Here is a 24504-nt window from a genome sequence, read left to right as displayed (position 1 = left end):
ATTTTCCGTAATCTCAGTGTGAAAGAGGCTTAGGGGTGGGACAATATAACGATAGGGTGATGATATTACTCCGTGCGATCCGAGAATCGATGCGCTGGCGCCAAATATCGATATTGTAATTAATAAAATAAGGCGCTCTAAATAGATTTCCCTGCTCCCAGTGTCGCTACTTTATGGCTACGTGAACATAAGTAGCCTAAGAAAAAGAGGTTTTTAAAGTGATGGCGGACAGCAGAGTGAGTAAAATAATAGATGCCCCAGCAGCCACATTTAAGTAAAAAGTCTGGACGCACTCAACAAACATGTCTGTGATTGGTGATTGGATATATTAGGAATCCACTGATAGAAGCCTGCTTTCAAACAACCCGTGTGGATCTCGAGGAAGAGCGTTTTGGAAGTGCTGATCACTGTAAATAGAACTTCAAAAATATCTTGGAAAAAGGTTGAGAAATTGCACCATTGGATAATCAAACGTCACTGTTTTGTTTTTTTAGGTTTTTTTTGGTCAAATATTTTAAATTTTTGAGAAAAGCTGCAGCAATTAGAAAAAAAGTCCCCAGTGAGACTGTCTGTCAACCTATAAATTAATATTATATTTCAACCTTTTTATACATTTTTTCACAGACCAAAAGCATTCAAACCCAAAGCCCTGAAGTCACTGATTTGGAAAAAAAGCAACGAAAGATACCACATTAAATCCATGATTCTTGGACATTTACCAATGATAGAAATATTCAGGACATGGTCTGGTCTGTATAAAAGTCTAATCATACGACTAAAGCGCAGTACTTACTTGCTTGAAAATACTGGCAAGTGAGGCAGCTCACAAGAGTTTGGATCAGCTATAGTGTGTCAGGTCTTATTATTTCTACAAGGTGGAAGGATAGAGGCGGTCACACACACCTTAGCAGCCTGTCGATGCCAGCGCAGGTGTTCAGTGAAGCTGTCGAAGCTGATATAGTAGGTCTGACTCTGAGGTCCCGCTGAGCTGAAGGCCAAACAGTGACTGTGTTTCTTCACCTCTTCCACCTGAACACAACACAAACACACAACTTACACATGAACGGGACACGTTCCCCATGCAGTGGGGTGAAAACACATCATCTTCATCAGCAGCAGTGATGCGTGACATGGCAGACAGCACTCTGTATTTAGTCTAGCGGTCTACAACATAAATGAACACTGACAGAGTACGAGGCTTTAAACGCATCTCTGTTTGTTTAGCACTTCATCAACTCTCAAAACCACCATAAAACTTTACAACTCACTAACCAATGTCCACTATGTCTGTCCTCTCTCTGAACTCTTGTTTTAAGTGTTGCTCGTCGTTGTTAAAGTAACCAGGAACTTGGGATAAATATAGCCTGGGGTTCAACACACACAGGCATTATAAAGTGTGAATGAACTCTGTGAAGTCACCTTAAACATCCCTTGCTTATTTTAATTAGATTTATACTGTACAAACTCCTAGATAAAACATTTAAATTGACTTACACCATGGTCTATGAGAACATTTATTTTAAGCCCTGCATACTGTCAAAATGCTGTAAAATGTCAATCCTCTTTTTTTGACTACTCTTGTCCAGTGCCCTTCAGGAGGTCAGACTGTAGGATCATTGGTTTGGGACTAGGGCTGCACGATTAATGGCAATGAATCCGCACATGATTTGGTAAAGGCTGTGATTATTTTATGCACAAATATGCCCCGCCGCAGAAGTATGATAACACACATCATTCCGGGAAAACACTATCGGCATCATCTCACAGAAAGAGCTCAACTGTCGTTATGAAGTGAGTTTATTAGGCTGTCAAACGATTAATCACATCCAAAATAAAAGTTTGTGTTTACATAATATATGTGGGTGTACTGTGTGTAATTATTTTGTGTATATATATATATAAATATAAAAACACAGACACATGCATCTATATTTAAGAAAAAATATTATTTATATATAAAATGTTTATATTTATATATAATATAAATTATATATAAATCTATATACAGTATATACACAAAAATATTTCTTAAATATATACAAGCATGCGTGTGTATTTATATATATAAAACAATTATACACAGTGCACCCACATATATTATCTAAACACAAACTTTTATTTTGGATGCGATTAATCGTTTGACAGCCCTACAGTTTATAGTAAAAACATGTTATTAAATGTTGGACAAGAGGTTCATAAATGCTTCTCATGTTCGGAAAGATGTTTTTGACGCGTGTTGCTTTTTCAAATGCACGTTATAAGTGACTCAAACTCGCAGTGCTTTCAGATGGAGCAGCGTTTACAGAGCCGAACATCAATGACAAGCTGTGCATAATTTTATTATTATTTTTTTTTCAAAATCGTGATAAGCCAAATCGGTTTAAGTGCGATTACATGGAAATTGCAAGCAAGCCCTATTTGGGACAATCAGACTGGGTTCAGTACCTTTCCTCCGATCAGTGGCAGGATGTGCATCTTGCCCGTATGGCTGGCCTTCACCGAGGAGACCATGAGACAGGTGCCACATAAAATCACCTGCCGTCGACTCCAGCGATTCACCGGAAGCTGCAGCTTTCCTTTCCGCACGTTATACGTCCCGGAGAGCTGGATGCGCTCGGAGCTCTCGATGCTGTGAGGTTTTCCTGCAAAACAGAGAAAGATGTGAGCCTGACTTCTCCACACAACATATCCAGTCCAGCTTCAGATGCACATTTCACACTGAAAGTCAGTTACTATCAGTGACAATTGCTAACAGTAATTTCTAGTAAAGGTCAGATTTAGGAAATATGGAGTGACGGTTAAGAGATGCTTGGTTAATACCTATATAAAGATGAAATACCTATATGAAATACCACCATTTCAAAGTCCTTAAAAGAAAGACATGATTTTACTTTAGCTAGGACTCTGAGATGAAAAAAACTGGTTATGACTACCATACTAATCCGTTTCTCAATTTTAAGACCACTATCGGAAAACACACCAACATTCTTCACTAGTGGTTTCACACACAGGGAGCAAGCTTCTGAAGATTTAAACCTTCATTGAGGTGAAGAAGATTTAGGGACATCCATCCAAGCCTTTACATCCGCTAGACAAGCCAGCAGAGTATCAAAACCCATGCTATTTGATCCCAGAGGCAAATAGATTTGGGTATTGTCAGCGTAACAGTGAAATGAGACGCCACGTTTCTTAAAAATCGACTCCAGGGTAAGCATACGAGGAAAATAGAAACGGAGCAAGAAGCTTGAGGGACCCCACACATTAGGGAAGTAAATTCACCAATATTAACAGAGAACCTTCTACTATTGAAATAGGATTGAAACCATTTAGAAGCATTTCCCTGAACGCCCACCCATCTCTCCACACGAGAGATGAGGGCAGAGTGGTCAATCGTATCAAAGCTTTTACCAGTGTTAAAGTGTTTGTGGAATGGGTTTTCCTAAAACCTGATTGGAACACTTCAAAAATCGTGCTTTTATTCAGAAATCTCAGTCGTTGGTAAAACACTATTCTCTCTAAAAATGTAAATATATAAAAGAAAGATTTGAGACTGGCCTAAATTTTGTCAGAACTGTCGGGTCTAAGTTTGGCTTTTTGAGAAGTGGATGGACATGGCATGCTTCACGTCGTAGCCATTTCAAGGCAGCTGTTCATAAGCTTTTGAATGGTAGACCTCAAACATTTGTTTAAGAAACTGTGGGGGAAGAACGTCAGATCTGATAGGGATCCAGAAGGTTTGAGCTGGCCTACAATACCTTGTAAAGCAGGAAGAAAACTCAAGTACTCGGACGTGACTCATTAAAACGATGATCTGACTTTAAAATATATATTTTCTCATTGGTTATTGTGGCATTTTGCTTAGCTAGTCTGATTGGTTAGCATTAGTTTATTCACAGTTCAAATTCAATGCCTGATATTTTTGGCTGGGTTATTAGAGACGGTCAGATCATTGATGCATCATAACCTAGCAATGTTATTTTTTTCTAATGTTCATGTTTTCATGTCATATTTTTATTTGTCAACCTTACTTTCCATAACACCAGTCTTAAAATATTTTCATTATCTCCATGACAGAAACGGCCCATCTCCGAGTACTTGTTTTTTGAGATCTATCAATGCTCAAAATGAGAAATTAAGAGAGGGAGGGAAAAAAGAGACCAAAATACCCATCCCTACAATGGGCTATATGCACGCATAAGTTCCGCATTTGACGTAAGGATGCTCGTCCATTTCCGGTTATGGAGATTAAAGCGGAGGAAAACCGGAGAAAACGGGATTATGGCAGAGTCTTCAATATTTACTGTCCTCCCGTCTTTGAAACGAAACGTACATTCGTTTAGATGTAATTTTATATATAGTTATGTTTATTTAATATAATTTTAAAAAGAAGCATAAACACAACGAGGGGTGTCTCTTTTATCTGTTTTTGTGACTAACGTTTCATTAGTATAACCATGGAGTATAAAAGTCAATATAAATTCTCGGTATTGCATTGGACTCTATGATCGGCGGAAGTTATCGAGCATCCTTAATCCTTCACCGGAAATAACGCCGTGCATAGAGCCCATTAAGCAGAAGCTAGAAGCTAGAACGAGCATAATCCAGCAGTCAGTACTACAGATACACAGTAAGTGTTGGAAAAGAGTATGAATAGAGTGGTTTAGACTGGGAACGACATTCACATGTGCAGATTCTTTGAATAATTCAGCAATGCTCCATATGGACTGAGTTTACATCCGCCATAGAGATAAAAATACAATATGTTATGCATGTTCTTGACTAACTCTTGCAACATCTCTGCTTTTGCCTCTGAGACAGAGCAAGCGAGATCTGACCCAAAAGCAGCAGTAGTACAGTATGTGGGTCAGGACCCCACGGTACTCCACATGGAGCGCTGAAGCCCACTTTACAGCACCACCACCATCAGCAAAGGTGTAACACCACATCCAGTCCCATCCACAGACAACAACACCTCAGATCTATAGAAGAACATCACACACTCACGTGTAGAATAGGGTAAGTGACAGTCTACAGGAATCAGCCTTATGTTGGTGAACACACAGTTACCACTGTATTCATGAAGGCTTCTATTGTTGTTGTTAAAAAATGAGCAGATACTTGATGATCAGATAATGATCTCACTCAAAAGCTTTAGTTACATTTATCTCTAGTGACCAGAGAGACCTCACATGGATCTTAGGCATGATTTAGGTGTGTTGTGCTTCTTCCATGGGCAAGAGGAAACCACAGCCCTTCCTTCACGAGAGCTCATCTCTGACTGACATCCACCCTGAACTGAACTAGGGTTGTCACGCCACCAACATTTCAGCCGTCCGTCTCAATACTACTCAATTTTCAGTTCTCTGCAACAATTTTGGTACATAGCAAAAACGTATTATTTATCAAGCTTTAATATAACGACCAAATTTACTTTCTGGGCCGATAACATATAACATATCGGGCGATGCCGGTATATGGTGGCCGATAACGCATCCCTATTGTAAATAGAAAACCTTTGACGTGTTTGAAATTAGCGTCGATCAGCGCGTACCGGATTGACCCTTGGAGTCCCACAATTCATATTAATTTTCTGCATTTTTGACAGTGAATCATTCCATGCCACAGTAAACGGGACGTCCCACTAACTTGTCTCCCAGCCCTGTGGATAACTCCGAGAGTTTACACACCTCATCCTGTTTTGAGTGTGTGGGCAGATCCAGTGCTCTGGGTATCCGGCACAAAGCAGAAGAGGGTGTGTGTCCAGGCTATATTTGTCCACGTTCTGCTCCTGCACTCGAATGCACTGGGGGAACCGCCCATATGACATATCGGGACTAAAAACTCCTGAATAATTTCTTTCAGGAGTTTAAAAGGCTCGTGACCATGAGTAACACGTTCTGGAGAGCTTCAGCACACCATTACGCAACCTGACCGAAGCATCTTAGAGCCGATGCCTCCATACTGTTAGTCCTTTGGATGAGATTTTAGATATATCTGACTATGATTGCCAGAGGAAGTTTTATTTAAACCAAACAGTATATAGCTTAAGTCATGAGATTCAGAATGCAAGTGAAACACAGTCAACAGTTTCACAGTTTGTCACTAAATGCGCAGAATAAAAAGACAAACACACGACTGAGCTCATACCAGTGGCATCAGATGAAAAGAGTTAACGTACAGCAAGTTCAAATTATGTCCTCCAATCTAACAATACCACCTGACAATATAAATTCAACTGATTCTCTTTTTAAAAGTGATCTAATATTTTCACTGAAAGATATTTATTTTTCTGACAGAAACTGTTGTTGAACTTTCTTCATTTTGCACTACAAATTTTTCAGTCTCAAGTACAACATTTCTCAACTTTACCTAAATTTGACATATTTCTTCCTGAATATTCCCAAACTGTAAAATGTCTTAAACTAATAAATAATAGAAATAACACATTCCTTAAGAACAGACTGATAATTCATTTGTACTTATGTGCATTGTATTTTAAAGGCAGTACTGTTTCTTCTTTGCAAAGTAAAAAACTATTGTGATGAAGCACTGTAGACCTTTTACTAACTAGAAGCAACTGTGTTAGTTGTTTAGATAATGGTAAAAGTTAGTACAATCAGTTGATATGTAATTGCAAAGTTACTTAAAGTTAGTGGAATATCAAAAGAGGATTGTTCAAATAAAGTGAAACCAAAAATTAATATGAAAAAGAAATCTCTCGTACACTTGAACACAATTAAATTGATGTTGAAGGACAAACCTGCAGTTAAACATTAACCAACATTATGGAAATAACCTAGCAGACTAATATGCATCTACTGATAAACGAATGGACGAGATACATATAATGTAAAACTCAAAGCAACCTCTAAGCATTTGCTTCAAACCCATAAAAATTAATCAATACTCTTGTAAACCAGTCATACAGCAAAATTATTAGCTTATTTTTCTGACAGGATAGTCCACACCAAAATGAAAACCTTCAAAAACCTTCTTTTTTTTTTAAGAACAGAAAAGAAGAAATAAAAAATGTGCTGCTCACGCAGACAATGAATGGTGATCTTCTTCAAGGCAAACTTTAAAAAAGTATATAATATATAATATGCAACTCGTGTGTGTATTCCAAGTGTTCTGAAGGAATTTGGTGGATTGGGCGTTGTCATTCGTATGAGCGCACAGCCAGTTCACTGCGACCACAAGCACATCACTCAGAGAAATCAACACGAATATGATCATGACAGCAAACACGAGGCCTATAAAAGTCTATAAATATAGTAGTATAAATATCTAATAAATCTGTTCTCTGAAGTGAATGTCTGTTATGCAAGCAGAGTTATGTTATAAGGTTCAGTAATTCATCTTTAGAAAGTGACAGAATGACAGTTGAAATCTCGAACATCTTTGGTTTGCGCAACAAATCTCAAAGTGAATTCACATCCATTATAAATCATAAACATAAAAAAAATAATCTGATAAATTCTGTAACATCTAATAGGGAATGATATAGCCTACTGTAAATAAGCAAATAACTTTGTTCACTAATTAGGACTGGAACGATGCGTCAACCAAATCGATTACGTCGATCACGCACTGATTATGTTCATCACTAATCAAGTTTCACACGCATCAAAACTCTGGAGCAGATGCACTTAATACGGTTGCGTTCATAGTACAGTGTTTTATTTTTTACAAACGTGATCCGTATTCTATAACATTCAGTTCATTCTGGTTCTCGAATCCGATTGGCCGAGAGCCTTTTCCAGCTGTGCGATATTCCCCCAGGATCAGCACTGGAACCGCATGCCACATTTCTCACAGAGAACCACTGTAAACCACCATCATTTTACACATACTAGCCTACTGTCATTGTGACATGGAATGTAGAAGAGTCTCTTAGGCAAGAATGTAGTTTTAGACCTCAAATATGCGACTTATAGTGCATATTTGACCATTTGTTTTGACGTTTTCATAGATTGAGCTCCAGGCCGTCAGCAGCCGTTCACAATATCTATTGTTGTTTTTGTACAAGTGAAGAAATGATTGGCCAGCAGCACACCTTTTCCAAGACAAGTAAAAGCTTTAAAAAATATCACTGGGTATATTACTGGTGTATTTTATATTGTACAATAAAATGTGAAAATATCTTGAGCTTGTGTTGTTCACCACAGACCTTATTTCAAGCATACAAAACCCATTCAAAAAGCCCATTGACTTCAGGTAGCGCTAAAATGCGTTTTGGCCTACAAAAACACATCATCCCTGGACCACTCCATTGAGCAAGCACTCAGTACTCAAACTGTATTTGTCCTATATATCATATTGGTTTTTTAGGGGTCCTGGAGTCCATGTGGCACTTTTGTGAGGTGATCCCTTAATAATAAAACATGAAACAAACGCTAATTTAAAGCAAGCACTGTCTGGTTTCAACTCATTCAAACTCAAGAGTCTAAGGACGTCCCACCACCAGAGGACTAATGCACACTGATCCAGATGTTCAGAGCGACAGTGTCGTCTGTCCGAGGATTTACTGTCTAAGTAGAGTCAGATCTTCAGCAATAGGCTGCGACTTCAGTGCTTGCAACACGGATCCTAGTTTCATCAGCCACACTGCTGTAACTTTATATTATATGAAAAATATGAATTGCAATGTATTACTGAGAAATATGTGCAAAAAACGATTTATTATAAAACTATATCTAATATGTGATAATGATGTGTATTAGGTCCTATATGTTGTAACTCTCGGCCTGAACAGTGGCAGCAGAAATGAAAACACTAACACAGACCTACCACTGGATTGACAGGCTATTATTGAATGAAATTAGGAAATTTGTCATGGTTATGATGAAAGGTAGAGGATAAAGTTCAGTAATCTTAAGGAAGTGATTCTAAATGAAGTGCAGGCGTTCAATAAAATAACAAAGGATGCAGACAGAAATGTGCAAGACTGTGATCACTGCAACTCACATAACTCTCGAATTGAATGAACATTTAACCAGGTGAGCACTGTTTGGTTTTTGATTTGTTGTTTGATGGTGGCTAAATTGTTTCACACTGTGAAAATGATATAGGATGACGTGGAGAGTGCCGTATCGGTTAAAGGTCACATGACCGTTCCAGTAAATGCCGCTATATTCATATTACTGTGGCAAGATAAACAGGCTGTGTTCAGATAAGCAGCACTATCTTAAAAGGTGAATACACTTGACAAGTTATAACACGTTCTTGTTGTTCCTATAGTGTCAGCCCGGTGTCTGTTTTCCCGTATTTAGTAAAAGTCAACCAGTGTGTCTGATGTCTGAGAGAGCCACGTGATCTCATTAGTATTCTTGTGTATTTTTACGTAAAGTGTGGTTCTGCCACATGTACATACTTCCGTTTTTTATACACACTGAAACATACAATATTGACAGCACTAAAACATAAATTATTTACTTTTAGACTTACAAATATGTATGAATCTTTCAGAATTGGTCGCATTAATATTTTGATTTTATTGTATTAAACTGACCTTATGCACAGCTACACTACTTCCTGGACTTAAGCCAGCTCCTTGTTTCCCGTCTGCCATTATTGGCCGAACTTGATTAATTCAGGTGTGTCTGATTATTGTTGCCGTGTTCATCTGCTTCATCACAGAATGGCAAATACCCTTTACATACTGTTTTAACTTCAGAGATCTGTGTCAGTTGATGTGCGTTTTTAGGGCTGTGAAACGATTAATCGTGATTATCCAAAATAAAAGTTTGAGTCTACATAATATATGTGTGTACTGTGTATAATTATGTTGTATAAATACACACACATGCATGTAGTCACATCAAGTGACTAACTCATATTTAATGAATTTTAAATATGAATATTACATCAAATGAATGCATATTTCATTTCATTGTGTTTGCTTTTTTGAGCAAAAATCTAAACGCACATGGTTTGGAATCCAGACCTAAGGCTGTTCTCTTTTTAAAACCTTTCTAATTATACCTAATTTATGATTACTAAAATAAGTGATGGCGAAAAAGGCGCAAAAACAATTATGCTAAGGTTAAGCTTGAGGGATGTACGAGGACAGTCACAATTATAGTGCATTTATATTGATGACAGCCAGTGGCGTCAGATCCGCGCACGCACACACCATGTCCTCTAGGGTTTCTCACCGACAGCTCAGCACAGTCACAGATGCTGCTGAATCTCCTGAAATCTCATCTGGATCCAGATGCTCAATACAGCAGTCACACACACACACCATCTGAGTCTCAACTGCAAAATGAACTAACACTTTAACCATTAAAAGAAACAATTCTGGCTTGATGGCAGTGTTGATGTGCAGGCTATTTTATTAAGTTATTATTAATTATTGTGGGTTTTATGATTTTTTTGGTAGATTTTCCCCCTTTCTTAACAGTATACAGAAAAACAGAAAAGATAATGCACACTTTAAAAAGACATCACAATAAACATAAAGGTCTTTCAAAGTTGTCATAGTACACTCAAAGAAGTGAACTAGGGAGGTTGTGCACTTTACATAATATTTATATTTAGCTTACTTATAATAATTGTGTTTTTTTACTTGAAATGTTGTTTTTTTCTATTAAGGTAATTATGTAATTATGTCTCAACTTAACAGTACAAAATCCTAACGTGTTGTCTAAACACAAACCATTTATGTTAAGAAAAATTTTTTTACATCCAGACAGTGGCATATAGTGCGAGTCAACTGCCATTTTAACCGAACTTAATTTGATTGTGTTCAATCTGCTTAAATATACAAGTTAAGTTTACTTAATCCGTTTGTGTTTGCTTACATGATTGATTTGTGTTGCATCAACTGAAACTGGGCGGTGTTTATTAGTTCCCAGCATGCTTTGCATATGGTTGAATTAAGAAAGAATACATGCTAAAATTAAGTTTTATTTTATCTGTTTTTAAAAAGACTTGGTAGTGCGTAATTGTGTTTAATGTCAAACTACATTGCAATTATTGAACCATTTAAATTACAGTGTGTTACCATTGTGGAGAAGAGTAAACAATTTGGTTAGGCTGAAGACTGATTCAGCAGTATTTACATCATATGCTTTGGCAGATGAAGCAAGTAAATCTTATTATGTTGCTTAAAAGTGCCATTGTTAGCTAATAGATGACTATAGTTTAGAAATTGATTATGTGTGACTCTAAAATAAATTATATATTTTTAATTTTTAAAATTTTTATTTTATTTAATTTTTTTACAGTGTAGCATTGGATGAATGAATATGAATTTGAATACCTGAATCATATAATCATATAAGCTGTGCCCAACTGTAGTAAATAATAGAGGTGTGCGATACCGCTAGATTTGGTATCGATCCGATACCAAGTAAATACAGGGCCAGTATCGCCGATACCGATACTTTTTAATAATTAAAGTCCCCGTGAACCGGAAGTTGCAAACGATTTTTCTCCAGTGCTTCAACATGACATTATGACTTTTGCGTAAACATATACGCCACTTTCGCGCCAGGTGGCGTGTTATCTCCACGCATTTTGAGCTATCCGCGTGTATCCGCGTGTATGCGTATATGTCTACGCCATTAACGTCCGCGTCATTCCGCGTGTCTGAACACGCAGTCAAATCTCCAGTCATAAATGCCATTAACCCCAGTGACGGTTAAGTTTAGGGATGGGGTTGAGGTAAGTCATATCTTTTTCTTTCCTAGGATGGTAAGGGAACAGTCATAAATGCCATTAACCCCAGTGATGGTTTAGGGACGGGGTTGAGGTAAGTCATATATTTATATAACGTTAAGTCAACGGCGTTCATAAACACGCTGAAAGGCGATTATGCGTCTTGATAACACGCCAAAAATGGAAATACGAATTGGCGTGTCATACACACGCTACTTCATGAGATCAGTCTGAGTGCTTTGATGTATTTCCAAGTGAAACGGAATATTGAACAGAGGGCAGGGTTTTACTCTATCGCTCCTCCTCTCGGTTTGAGGGGAGTGGTTAAGCGTTTCCTCACCCAAGCTGTGAAACCTACGTCATCAGAAAAAGAAACCGTTCCAGACCGGAAGGAACTTTTCAGATTTTGATTAAAGATTACCAAGGTAAAACTTTTTTTAATATATTTTTACTTGCACAGATTAATTGTTCACCACAAGACTAGTAATATGCGCTAACTAGGCATGTGCCGGTATCACATTTTCATGCTGCGGTTAATTGATTGAGCTTTTATCACGGTATACGGTATTATCACGATATTTTAATGAAATTATATTTTAATGCTCAAGAAAAACAGATGCATTGTGGGTCTCTAAAAAACTCTCAACTTGTATCAATGTGTAATTGTGATTTTCAAAACATATGGTAAACTAAACCAAATTGTTTAAAGTTTAGTGACAACATGGTACAATGACTGGTAGGTTACTGTTTGTATTATTCAATTAAATTCTTGGATTTGATTTCAGTCTTAATTCAATATTGACTCATTTGGAAAATATTAGGTAGGCCTCAGTCTGTTAATGTTTCTCAAGAAAAAAAACTCACATAATAGTGTAAACATACAGAGAGAAATTAAATATAATATTTAGCAAAATACTCCTTGCTATTTTTTGTCTATAGTCAATGAATGTGCTGGTCATTAAATGGCTTTCCTGAGGTAAATGTAACGTTTTGACACAACTGTTCTCCTGCAGTGTTACTGACCTCTTTCCGTGTTTGAAAACACTGATTGATCGTTATTATGTACAAGTAAATATACCTTTCGGTAAGTTGTACTGTATCTTTAAATAAAAACGAAAGTAACATGATGATCGGTTTACTTGAACTGAGGAGCAACGATCTGTGATCAGAACCTAAGAGCTGATTTATCAACTTCAATTTATCAATAACAACTTTCATATCAAAAGTAACCTGCTCTGTCTAGTCTGTCGGTGTCAGTGTCCTCTTTGCTCTGTGATTTTTCTCTGTAGGAGAACGTGTGAAAAGTGTCAAATGCGTTAAGCGCCTTTCAGACAGGAAGCGGAATGCGCGACGCTGGTCGCTTGGTTCAACGTTGCCCTTCAGATACAACGCGATTTGCTATTTTACAAATAAAAAGTTTAACTATTTTGAACTTTAACACCGGCGTGGTCGATGCAGGTCGACGCAGCAACAAAACATCCCTGCGCGTCGCGCGCGTATTCCGCGTCCTGTCTGAAAGTCAAGCTTGAGTCTCAAGCGGAATGTGTGAGAGTTGGCAGCCCTGCGGGGATAAATCGTCGGGAGCATTCCGCCATGCTTGATCCATGTGAGGACTGTTTACATTAGACTAGTGCGCACTGTCGCATGCACACAGTGCTTATACATGTGGGGATTGTTTACATCAGAGTGTGCGCGTGTTCTGCGCAGCACGCAGTGTTTGAGCGGTTGAAGGAAAATAAGCAGCTAATGCGCGCTCTAAAAGTCTAAATTCAAATCTATTATTTTTCACGGTATTTTGAAGAGCCCGCGATAACAATATCGTGCATATTCATTACCACGATTTATCGCATTACCGAATACCGGCACATGTCTAGCGCTAACAAAGTAAAAAGGTTCAATTTTGATTTCACGGGGACTTTAAGGTGGATGCCTCTTCAACCTAAATCTAAATGAATTTTCATGACTTTTAATTTGTTTTTGTGATTTGCATTTTGGGTTATTAATCAGTTAAAATCACAACTTCAAAAGCTTTTGTTCAGAAACAACTTTTGGTTACTTCTATTTTATTTAAACAAAGTTACAAAATTATTACTTTACAAATATAAAAAAATGTAAAAACAAATTATCTTTTCAAGTAGCATGTAAACAAAAAATGTTTCTCTTCTTTAGTGCACTTCTATTCAGGATTTTTTCTTAAATAAACAAAGCCACAAGTTCTCCGTCTCTGATTGTGCTGCTGTAGACTAGAAATGCGCGGCCGCGCGCGCCTGACTGGTGGTCGTCCTGGAGCGCGCTAGCTAGTGGTGAGTCACGTGACGGTACAACACAGAAGAGGGGGACGAGAGCAGCACTAGGATTACAGAGAGCTTGCTCTGCTCTGTGACAGCAGCAGCATTTTGACAAACACGGTCAGGTCGCAAAACGAGAGAAACTGAAACTTAAGTATCGATATTTTCGCGTTGGTATCGATATTATCGATATTAGTATCGATCTGCCCACCTCTATAAGTTGAATCAACCTTAATGAATTAAGTTGACCCAACATAAGTTTATTCAATTGGAATAACATAATTGCATAATGCTGAAATAAAGCAAGTTAATCATGTGGAAATCCTTTCCATGATTTTTTTATGTTCATTCAAAGAGTTATTTTTTGAGTGTAAGAAAACTAAATAAAACATTGAGTAACAAAATGAGTAACAAAAAAATCGTTCATATTAAAGTTAATTTGGATTTATGGGTTTATGGTGAAGTAAAGTTGTAAATATAAGGTGTAAGGAGTGTGTCTTCTTTACAGTTATAGAGAGAGCGAGTGAAATCACCTGGATGCTACACAAGAAACGGGTCAGAACAACCTAGAAGCTTTTTATGAGACACACTGTAAATGACAGTACTGTATTGACTCATGTAACACTGCATCAGTTTTTGAAATGTAAAAGTGGCGTGTGAAGGCCAAGTATGACAAACCATACTCGGAAATTAGTGCACACATAGGAGAAGTGAACACACAAACACATACACACACTACAAACTGTAGCCTATATATAAAAAAAACTTGTGTGAGCAGAAAATGAGATGTGTGAGAGTGTTAAAGAGCAGGATGACACAGTGTGTTCATGACACACACACACACACACACACACACACGTGCCTGAGTGGGTCAAGATGTTCGTCAGGAGACTAACAGTTACGTAACAGACAGAGCGGGTACATGTTGGTGAAGAGCGCGGCATAGAGATACTAATTAAACAAGAACTAGCTTTAAAACATTTGTCAAGACAAATGATGGCAAAAAGTTGGAAGAAGTTTTAGAAACTTGAAGTTTGAAGGCTTTAAAGGGCCATTCATTCACACAGAAGCGCTTGAGACACAGGCAGTGAAATGGGGGAAAACACAAGGTCTCGAAAGAAAGAAGACAGATAGATAGATCACAGATAGATAGATTAATAACCACTTGCTTAACTAGCACAAAATGTTGGTTTAAAGCTTAGAAGCTTTAGCCTGGCTCTGCCCTCCTACATACTTCCGCTCAATTTTCATTTTCTTTCAGTACTATGTCTGGGATTGTGGTGTATTCTTTAGTTGTCTCCAAGCGGCAACCTGTTGTTCATTGAGTCTCTGTTGAGTCTGTTGAGTTCATTGAGTCTGAGTTGTTCAATGTTGTTCATTGAGTCTCTGATCCCTAAAAATCTCCAAATGCTCCACGTGAAACTGCAGTCTTCCAACCTTTTACTATCGTGTCAAACGATTTGAATAATATGTGTGAGAAAGAGAGAGCAAAACAGCGCTCGTTTGTGTTGTTTGAAGACGCGAGAGTGCGCGCTCAACTCAATTTCTGGAGGTATACTGCCCGCATCTGTTATGGAATATGGAATATGATTTGATTTTATGTGCAAGATGGCACCTTTAACTAATTGCCCCTTGTGGGATAAATAAAGTTGATAAAGAGTAAAGTAAATAGTCTCACTTTTAGCTACATCTTTTAGCTATTATAATATTTCGAAGGGCAAAAACATGAACTTCAACTATTGGCTTTAATTCTTCAATCAGCTCACTTTAACGCGAGGCCATAAAGCATTAGCACCTCAGCTCCACCCACGTCCCGCTTCTTTGCCCATTTTATTAATCCAGTGGTGACGAGAGGTGACGCGCTGCCAAGATGGCGATGGCCGGCCCCGCCCACTTTGGGCTTCAAAAATGCTCTTCAGAAACCTACGGGTGACGTCACGGATACTATGTCCATATTTTTTTCAGTCTATGGTTTTCTCCGATCATTTTTTTACTGGTCCAATTAGCAAACAGAGGGAGAACGTTGACGTTGATGTCGTGCGCTAGTTTGAGTCATCATATGTCAGCCATTGGTTATGGCAGATCTAGAGTGACTCTGGGCAGATCCAATAGTTTTACACTTCGACAGACTAGTGACATATCATTGAAAAGGACTAGTATATCCGCACGACACACGTGTGAACCGTAAACGCATGATGCTATGCTCCATGTTTTGGTTTGTAACTTCCTGTAACATTAGTGAAGCAGGCCCGGCTCCATAGGGGACCCACACAACAACCCATCACAAAGTTGGTGGATTAATTATATCAGATAACAAGCTGGTTAAGAACAGGTACTGTTCAAAATTCAGGTCAAATTTTGATGAGAGGTTTTGATCCATATCAAATGTTGACTAGTGTAGATTTTCTCTGTCGAACAAGAGCTTGATAAACTCTAGGCTACAGAAGACCGACAGCCATCATATGATCATGCACTGAGTTTTTTGACAGATCTGCAGGATAAAAAGTCACTTAGACTTAGTTAATAGCAAATAAACACGAATGAACAATAGGTGTGTTGAAAGATACAGTAGAACTTACCACAATGTTCATGTCTCATACATAATATCGATCAATCATTGTTTTTTAACCGCAGGAAGAGGTCAATAACAGGAGAACGATGTCCCATAACATTACATTTACCGCAGGAAAGCCATTTGAGGAAAGCACATTAGTTGGCCAGACAAATTATATATAGAGAGAGGAGAATTTTTTTTAAATATGTGCACTATATTTAGGGCCCGAGCACCGATGGTGAAAGGACCCTCTTGGAATTGCTCTGTTTATTATTATTATTCTTCTCCAAAATTAATCGCATTTTTGAGGACCTAAACATGCGCGAAAACTCACGAAAATTTACATCTGATATGTGTTTCAAAATTGGGCGGGGAAAAATGGCTCGATAGCGCCACCTATAAAAGTTCAACGGAGTGCGCCTCCCGCCACGTTTCACGTACGTGTACGAAATTCGGTACATGCATGTAATGACCCAAGACCTACAAAAAAAGTCTCTTGGAGCGCATCCCTAAATAAAACAGGAAGTCAGCCATTTTGAACTTTCTCTCCGATTTTTGTGCAGTTTTTGCCATTTTCAGGCCTCGTACTTTAACAAACTTCTCCTACAGTTTTTTATCTGATCATCTTCAAAGTTGGTGAGTGTAATCTTAAGGTCTTTGCGACGTTAAATTGTGAAAATCTTGAGTTTGCGTGCTTTCGTCCTCGGCGGCCTGACAAATTTCGATGTTTCGCCACGAAACAGGAAGTTGCTGTAACTCAGGCAAACAGTGTCCAATCTGCCCCAAATTTCACAAGTTTGATAACAGTTCTGTCCTGAACACATGCCCATGCTCATATTCAGTTACAGTCACAGCGCCACCTGCTGGCAACAGGAAGTGACGTGTTTAACACTGTTGTGGACTCCTAATAGCATATAAAAAAGTGCAAGCAAGTACTAAACATGCTAACAACATACTTGGAACATGTTAAAACATGCTAGCAAAAACTTAGCTAAGTGCTAAAGCATGCTATTACTGCAATTAAATAGGAATTTGCTGTAACTCAGGCATGGAATGTTCAATCTGCCCCAATCTTCACACTTTTGATAAGAGTCATGGCCTGAACATATCTCCATGAGAATATTCAGTTATTGTAATAGCGCCACCTACAGGCAACAGGAAGTGACATGTTTTACACGTTGATGCCGTCCTACCAACATGTTAAAAATGCCATTGAGTTCTAAACTCACAAGAAACGTGTTAAAACATGCTAGCAAAACTTAGCTAAAGCATGCTAATTCAATGAAACGATTATAATTTGTTACTCAAAAAGTCAATGTCCCATCTGCGCCAAACTACACACATTTGATAAGAGTTATCTCCTAAACACATGTCCATGCTCATATTTAGTAATAGTCACAGCGCCGCCTGCTGGCAACAGGAAGTGACAAATGTAACACTGTTGTGGACTCCTTATAGACCATTTCACAAGATAAAAACAACACTGGTCCAGAAACACTTCCTGTTTCAGTTTGTAACTGTTTTCTTTATTTTACATGTAAAGAAAAAATCTTAAAGATGTTTGTTTACATTTTTGATTCAGTTTTAAATGTTCTGTTGGTTGTATTTTATCCCAGCTTTTATGTAGTGTTAAAAAACTGAAACAGGAAGTGCTTCTGGACCAGTGTTGTTTACATCTTGTGAAATGGTCTATAACATAGAAAAGTGCCAGCATGTGCTAAACAATCTAACAACATACTTGTAACATTGTAAAACATGCTAGCAATACTTAGCTTATTGCTAAAGCATGCTAATTCAATGAAACTATTATAATTTGTTACTCAAAAAGTCCCATCTGCCCCAAACTTCAAACGTTTGATAAGAGTCATGGTCTGAACACATTTACATTAGAATATTTAGTTACCGCAATAGCGCCACCTACAGGCAACAGGAAAGGACATGTTTAACACTGTTATGGACTCCTAATAAACATATAAAAGAGTGCCACCAAATGCTAAACATGCTAACAACATGCTACTATGCTAACAAACACTTAGCTAAGTGCTAACACATGCAAAAGGCAGTTGTTGTACCTTAAACATGCAATTTCCAATGTGCTCCAAATTTAACATGTTTTATTAGTGTCAAATACTACATATTACACCTATATTTACCTAATTAAAAGCACATTGCCCACCGTGCTCGGTCTTCCTAAAGCCACCGGGTGGGAATAGCACGGGTGCGAGGGCCCTTTTCATCACTGGTTGCAGCTTTAATATATTATATTTTTACTTCTATCATATATTGTAACATTGTTATTATAGCCTCGTAAAAACCACATTATTTTTAATTTGAGTTGTTATTTTTAAGCTTTAATAATAATACCAGCTGACAGGGCTCTCTGTATGTTTACAGCATTAGGTGTGATTTGTTTTTTCTAGAGAAAAATTAACAACTACTGTACCTAAGATTTATCCAATTTAATCGATATTGATTCAAAAAGGAATCAAATCACAGGAGTTGAATTGAAATCGTGAAATTTGTGTCAAGCAATAATAAAAACTGTAGCCTACCAGTCATTGTCGCGTGATGTACACATTATGACATGTTGCCACTAAACTTAAACTTTTGTTTAGTTACCAAATGTTTTGACAATCACACACATGTCCTGCTTAAATGCCCGTTTGTCTGGACATAATGGTCAAATATCTTACTTTCATGAGCATACAAATGTTTTTATTTATTGTTATATTTATTTTAAGCTATTGTACTTTTTTAGACAATATCAAGTTTGCAGTAATGCAAAGATGTCATTATTTAATTTTGTAAAAAAAATATTATTTTAATTTTAAAAACACTGCAGTTTTCACTATACACATTTCAGCATCATTACTAATCTGTGTGTCCATTTTCCTTGAGAACCAAGCAAGTTGACTCATGAAACCATTTGTTTTATTATATGGTGATGGCGGGGTGGATAAGACACATGCCTTTGGTGTGAGAGACCCAGGTCCGAATCCACTGACACCAATGTGTCCCTGAGCAAGACACTTAACCCCTAGTTGCTCCAGGGGCATGCGACCTCTGATATACTATATAGCAATTGTAAGTCACTTTGGATAAAAGTGTCAGCTAAATAAATGTATATATATCGCAATCTCAATATTTGACATTTTCTCCAAATCATGCAGGCCTACTTAGACTGATGTAACACGTTGCAATACACACTTCAGTGAGCCGTACATGCCTGACATTCCCGAAGAGTCTGAGTACACACTTCGCATGCCTTCAGATGGGGGAGGGAACTCTGAGCCGATGCCAGAAACGAGGAAACACTGGAGGACACACTGCACGTTATGCTGACTGCAGACTAAGAGTGATGATTGATGGGTCTTGATCAGGTGACCGGCCATTAATCCTCCTCACATGAGCCCGCAGCTTTAATCTAGCCAACATCTGCCAAGATCCCAGACCAATGCAAACCTTTACGTCAGGCTCCACAGAGACAAGCTCTAGAGATTATCACTATCATTATCGACTATCAACCTTTTCCCATGTCCGCACACTTAACTGTTCTTCAGTTCATTGAGTTTTTATGCGTAAATATGGCGGCAGGCAGTAGCAAGAAATTAAAATGTAGCTTTTTCAAGCTAGTGTTTTTCTTTCCCCAATTCATTTGGTAATTTTTGGAAATTGAACAAACTACTTGCATAAAAAGTTCCCTATAATATAATTAGTTCCCAACAATATTAATTTTCAGGTTTAATGCAATCATTGCAATGCAATACAACAGCGATTGAGAGATGAACAAATTAACCTTCCTCAACAGCCGGATGGATGTTTGACAAATGATGTATTGATCTTCAAGTAAAGCTAAGTTGCTTCAGTCCAGTAAGTGTTCATCTTGAAATCACAACATCAAAGTTATTTTTATGTATGCTTTATAAAAAAAATTTAAATAAAAAGATTTCAAAGCAAAAAGGTGAACATTTAATTTTTACAGTTATACTAAAATGCCTTTTACTTGCTAAAAACGTATAAACTACCAAATCAGACGATATGAAGCAGCAGAATGTGTGTGCAATGGGTTTTTCAGCAACATTTTGATTATTAAGAGGTGTTAGAAATGTGTGACACAGTAGGTTTTGTAGTGTTAAAGTAGGTGTAGCTTCTGGTTAACACTGTAAAAGTCTGCAGCTCTTCACCCTAAGACAACGGCTCAAACAGTTGCTAAGATCCACTCCTGCTCCCACAGCCCTTTCCTCCCCCATGCGTGTTCCTCTCAGCCCTGTTTTTCTCAGCGGCGTGAATGAAAGCGCTTCCTGAAGCCCCACTGTTGGCCGACGGGCCAATGGACGCTGGCGTGAGACGGTAAAGGGAGCGTGAGCCAAGAACAGGCCGGGCGAACAGCATCTAAATATCCAGAGCCCCTCTCTCTTCACCCTCCACTGCACCAACACAGCATTCAGCCTTTCATTTCAATGATAATGAACAGACCGGAACAAGAGCGCCGTCCAAACGACAAGAGCGGCTCACAATGGTTTTGTGGCCATGTCATGTGCATCCGTGGGAGCAGAGAACGCTGCCATGTTTATTACCAGAGAGAGAGCGAGCGAGAGAGAGAGCAAGAGAAGGACGGAGGGAAAGGGAGAGAGAGAGAGATCCCTGGGAACACAAACATGGAGAATTGTGAATTCACGTTGTTCTTCTTGCGGCTGATGAAGTTTTAAAGACAGCTACTGCAGGTCATGTTGAGCATTGGATCGTCATATAGAATTAGTGTCAACACATCAACTCATGCTAACTTTGCGGCATGTGTTTTTAAAGTTGTAAACACTTCAGTGAGGTTAAATTTGCAAGGTTAATCGGTCCAAATTATATTAGTGGCTATTTAAATATTACATAATGACATTTAGGTCCTATTTACTCCTGTTACTGAGATGCGTTTTGGTCGATCGGATTCGGAACGCTAAATACAGGAGTAAACAAGGTCTAAAACGCTATGAGCTTGTCCACTTTCCACCACTTCCAGATGTATAGAAAACTCATCCGCCAGGATTTCTTTCGTAGTGTAAACGCTCATGTGGTTGAATGTGTTCAAACTACCACAAATGACCGTCTTCTCTACGCCAACTGACCTAATGTGTAACATTATGGGAAGAACATTATTGGACAGATGGGTTTAAACTTTGACTGGAGACCCATGTTTGGTTTTCAGATGAAAAACGTAGCAGGTACAATGTTCTCTCACCATTCCTGATTTCTAACACACACACACAGCGTTTGGTTGGTCTTATGGCTGTCAGACCAGAAACGAAAGTTGCTGCTCGTCGTATGTTTTTCTGTTTTCTCCTTTCACGTTCATATGTAAATTGCGTAAGCTTATTTCCTCAATTAGATGGAAAGATCTGGAAAAGTCCATACATTCACCCACACATAGACCCTTCCCTCGAAGAAATCAGTCAGAAGAGGTTGAAAGTGGACAAAAGAGATGGATTAAAACACCAGGTGTGAACGGTCATGTGTCTCCTTCAACAACTTGTGATCCAATCGACCAAAACACATCTTAATACCATGTGTAAACAGGGCCAAAAACTAATAATTTGATTAAATGCAACGTTTTACATTGTAATGTATAAAAAATAACTGCATATAATTAATTTCTGTAATCGCATCTATAATTGCACATTGTCCCTTTCCTTGCTCCATTATCCCTGTTCCTAACTTCACCCTAGCGTATCCCATGGCAATAGCAGCAAGTGTTTCGCAATACAACACAATAAGCACATTGTGCATACAAAATTTAGTCAGTCCATAATAGTTAAAGAGACACCTAATATAAAGTGTAACCAGTTATTCATTTGTAACAGGCTTCTGAAGTAAATAATTAAGCACTATTTTTGACATGCACGTGTCATATAACAACTGATTGACCGTGACGTCCCCTGAACTCAGTGTCAGCGAGCTGATCTCTCCAGTCAAATCTTCTGCATGCACATGTATTCAGTGTTTCCAAAACAAGCTTGTGCACTTCGCAAGGTAAAACTTTCTATAAGGAGTAATTCAAGGCCATCCCAAACACAATTAAAGATCTCTTAAACGACTGAAACTGCTTCCCCTGAGATAAAGCTGTTCCTCACGTGTGTCTCCTCTGGACTGTCAGAGGCAGTAGCTCAGATTTGTGCCAAGCTGTGCCAAAGTCTGCAAATCCCTCTCTGAACTGAAACACTTTAGATACTCGCCACAATATTCAATTAGCCGACACCTTTTCCCAAATTGACAAATACAACTTGATGAAAACTACTTCTTTGGGCGACACACTTCTCTAGGAGGTTTGAAAGGGATTTGTCACTTAACTAACAGCAGACTGTGACTTCTCATACACAGAGAAGGTGAACAGATCTCGCCTATACGTCAAAACGCAGAAACTTGTGTACATGAGCCACAGTCACTGTTTCTACTCTAAATTCAGGGCTCATTTCCATGAACACACATCACCAGCTGACAGCAAACTCTTCCTGTGTGGATGGGGGAAGATGGGACCTGCCTCACGACTCCTCTCTCACACAGGCCGCAAACATGAAATAGTAGTACAGCAGAAAAAGCATCAGTCGTTTACCTGCGTAGAAGCGCAGGAGAGATCCCAGCTCAGTGTTCATCCCCTCCTCCTGGACCCGCCATGGGTCCTTAAATCCCAGTTTAAAGAGAAAATCATTTTGGATCTGTAGGGGCCTCTCATCGGGGGCCAGGCGCCGGGCGGCCTCGCCATGCAGCTGGACATACAGGGCCGGGCCGGAGTCCGAATCGGACGGTGTGCCCGCTGACCCCGGACTGTGCCCGAGAGCAGGCGGTGGGTCACCAGTCACGGGCCTCGTCAGGACGGGCTCAGTGGGACAGTCCAGTTCCAGCTCGTCCGAGGAACTCCCGTACGTGTCCAGGCCCTCAGCGGTACTGCTGTCGAATGCGGACGCATCCGTGCCCAGGATCATGTCGTCGCTGAGTGAGTCCCGGTGCTGGCTGAACCGGGCCCCGGAGCTCAGCTCGTCACAAGCACTACTGGTCTCCACATCGGACCCTGTGAACCTCTTCAGGGAGTCCTCGTCCTGAGGGGACGATCGGTCTACGCTGGCCTCCGAGGGCGTGTAGATGTCGTATTCCTGCGGGTGGTACGGGTGGTCCTTCTCCAGGAGCAGGAGGCGTAATCGGTCACCCGGCTGATCCGGAAGGCTCTCGGTCCCGGTGTGAAGGTGCGGCAGTGGGTACTCTCCATCGCAGTTCCCGTTCACGTCAGTGGACAGGTAGCTTTTGGCGTTCAGCCTCAGGACGGAGCACATTTTGCCGCCGGCCTGTTGCAAACGCTGGGCTATCTCGGTTGCGGTGCTGTCCACGGTGCACAGAACGGGCCGGGACGGGTGAGACCACGCCAGCAGCCGGTCGTGCACATGGATGGAGCCCCGGCGCAGGTCCTGGCGGACCCACTGGCGGTCTGACAGCTGTAGTTGTGGACTGGCTCTGTGTCTCAGCAGCGTCTGTCGGTCCAGACTCCGGCTGTGTGATGAGTTTATACCGGACACGTGCCTCTTCACCCTCCTCTTTCTCAGTAGCAGACTGGAGGTGCCTTTACAGGCTTTGTTTACCATGTTGAGTTCAGCTGGGCTCTGGCTTCTGGTCCTGGGCTGGTCTGAGCTCGTCTGGTTCGATGCTCTCTGGCCTTCATCATCTTCTTCATCTGCTGTGCTTCTCAAGGCCACACTCAGAGCACTGCTCTTCTTCAGTTTAACACTCTCCATCCTCATAAGATCATTCCTAGTCCATTTGAGCGGAGATGTGAGCGCCGCACGACGCTCCTGAACGCGCGCGGAACACGCAGTTATGATCGAGCCGCTCCGCTCGGGATCAGATCATGGAGTCTGAGAGCGAATGACGCGAATCTCGCGAGATGCGCGCGAGAAACACGCGAGAATTCACGTCGCCCTGAATGCTGAAAAGAAGGCAGAGGATAAACGCTGCTTTTTTAAT

At 39.5% G+C, this 24504-nt stretch overlaps 1 protein-coding gene across 1 annotated transcript in view; it reads right to left on the bottom strand.

Moving 5' to 3' along the window:
- The window catches only part of phlpp1 (PH domain and leucine rich repeat protein phosphatase 1), a 53485-nt gene extending 29204 nt beyond the window's left edge, over positions 1-24281 (bottom strand). The window contains exons 1-3 of the mRNA XM_089130819.1: positions 23105-24281; positions 2446-2642; positions 904-1029 (exon numbers count right to left, since the gene is read on the bottom strand). Of these exons, the coding sequence (XP_088986945.1) occupies positions 904-1029; positions 2446-2642; positions 23105-24281 (1500 nt within the window). The remainder of the gene's footprint in view (positions 1-903; positions 1030-2445; positions 2643-23104) is intronic.
- Positions 24282-24504: the final 223 nt, after the last annotated feature.

Source organism: Pimephales promelas, chromosome 5 (assembly GCF_988280905.1).
Source record: "Pimephales promelas chromosome 5, fPimPro1.hap1.1, whole genome shotgun sequence".
Classification (NCBI taxonomy): Eukaryota; Metazoa; Chordata; class Actinopteri; order Cypriniformes; family Leuciscidae; genus Pimephales; species Pimephales promelas.
This window is presented reverse-complemented; position numbering and strand designations above follow the sequence as displayed.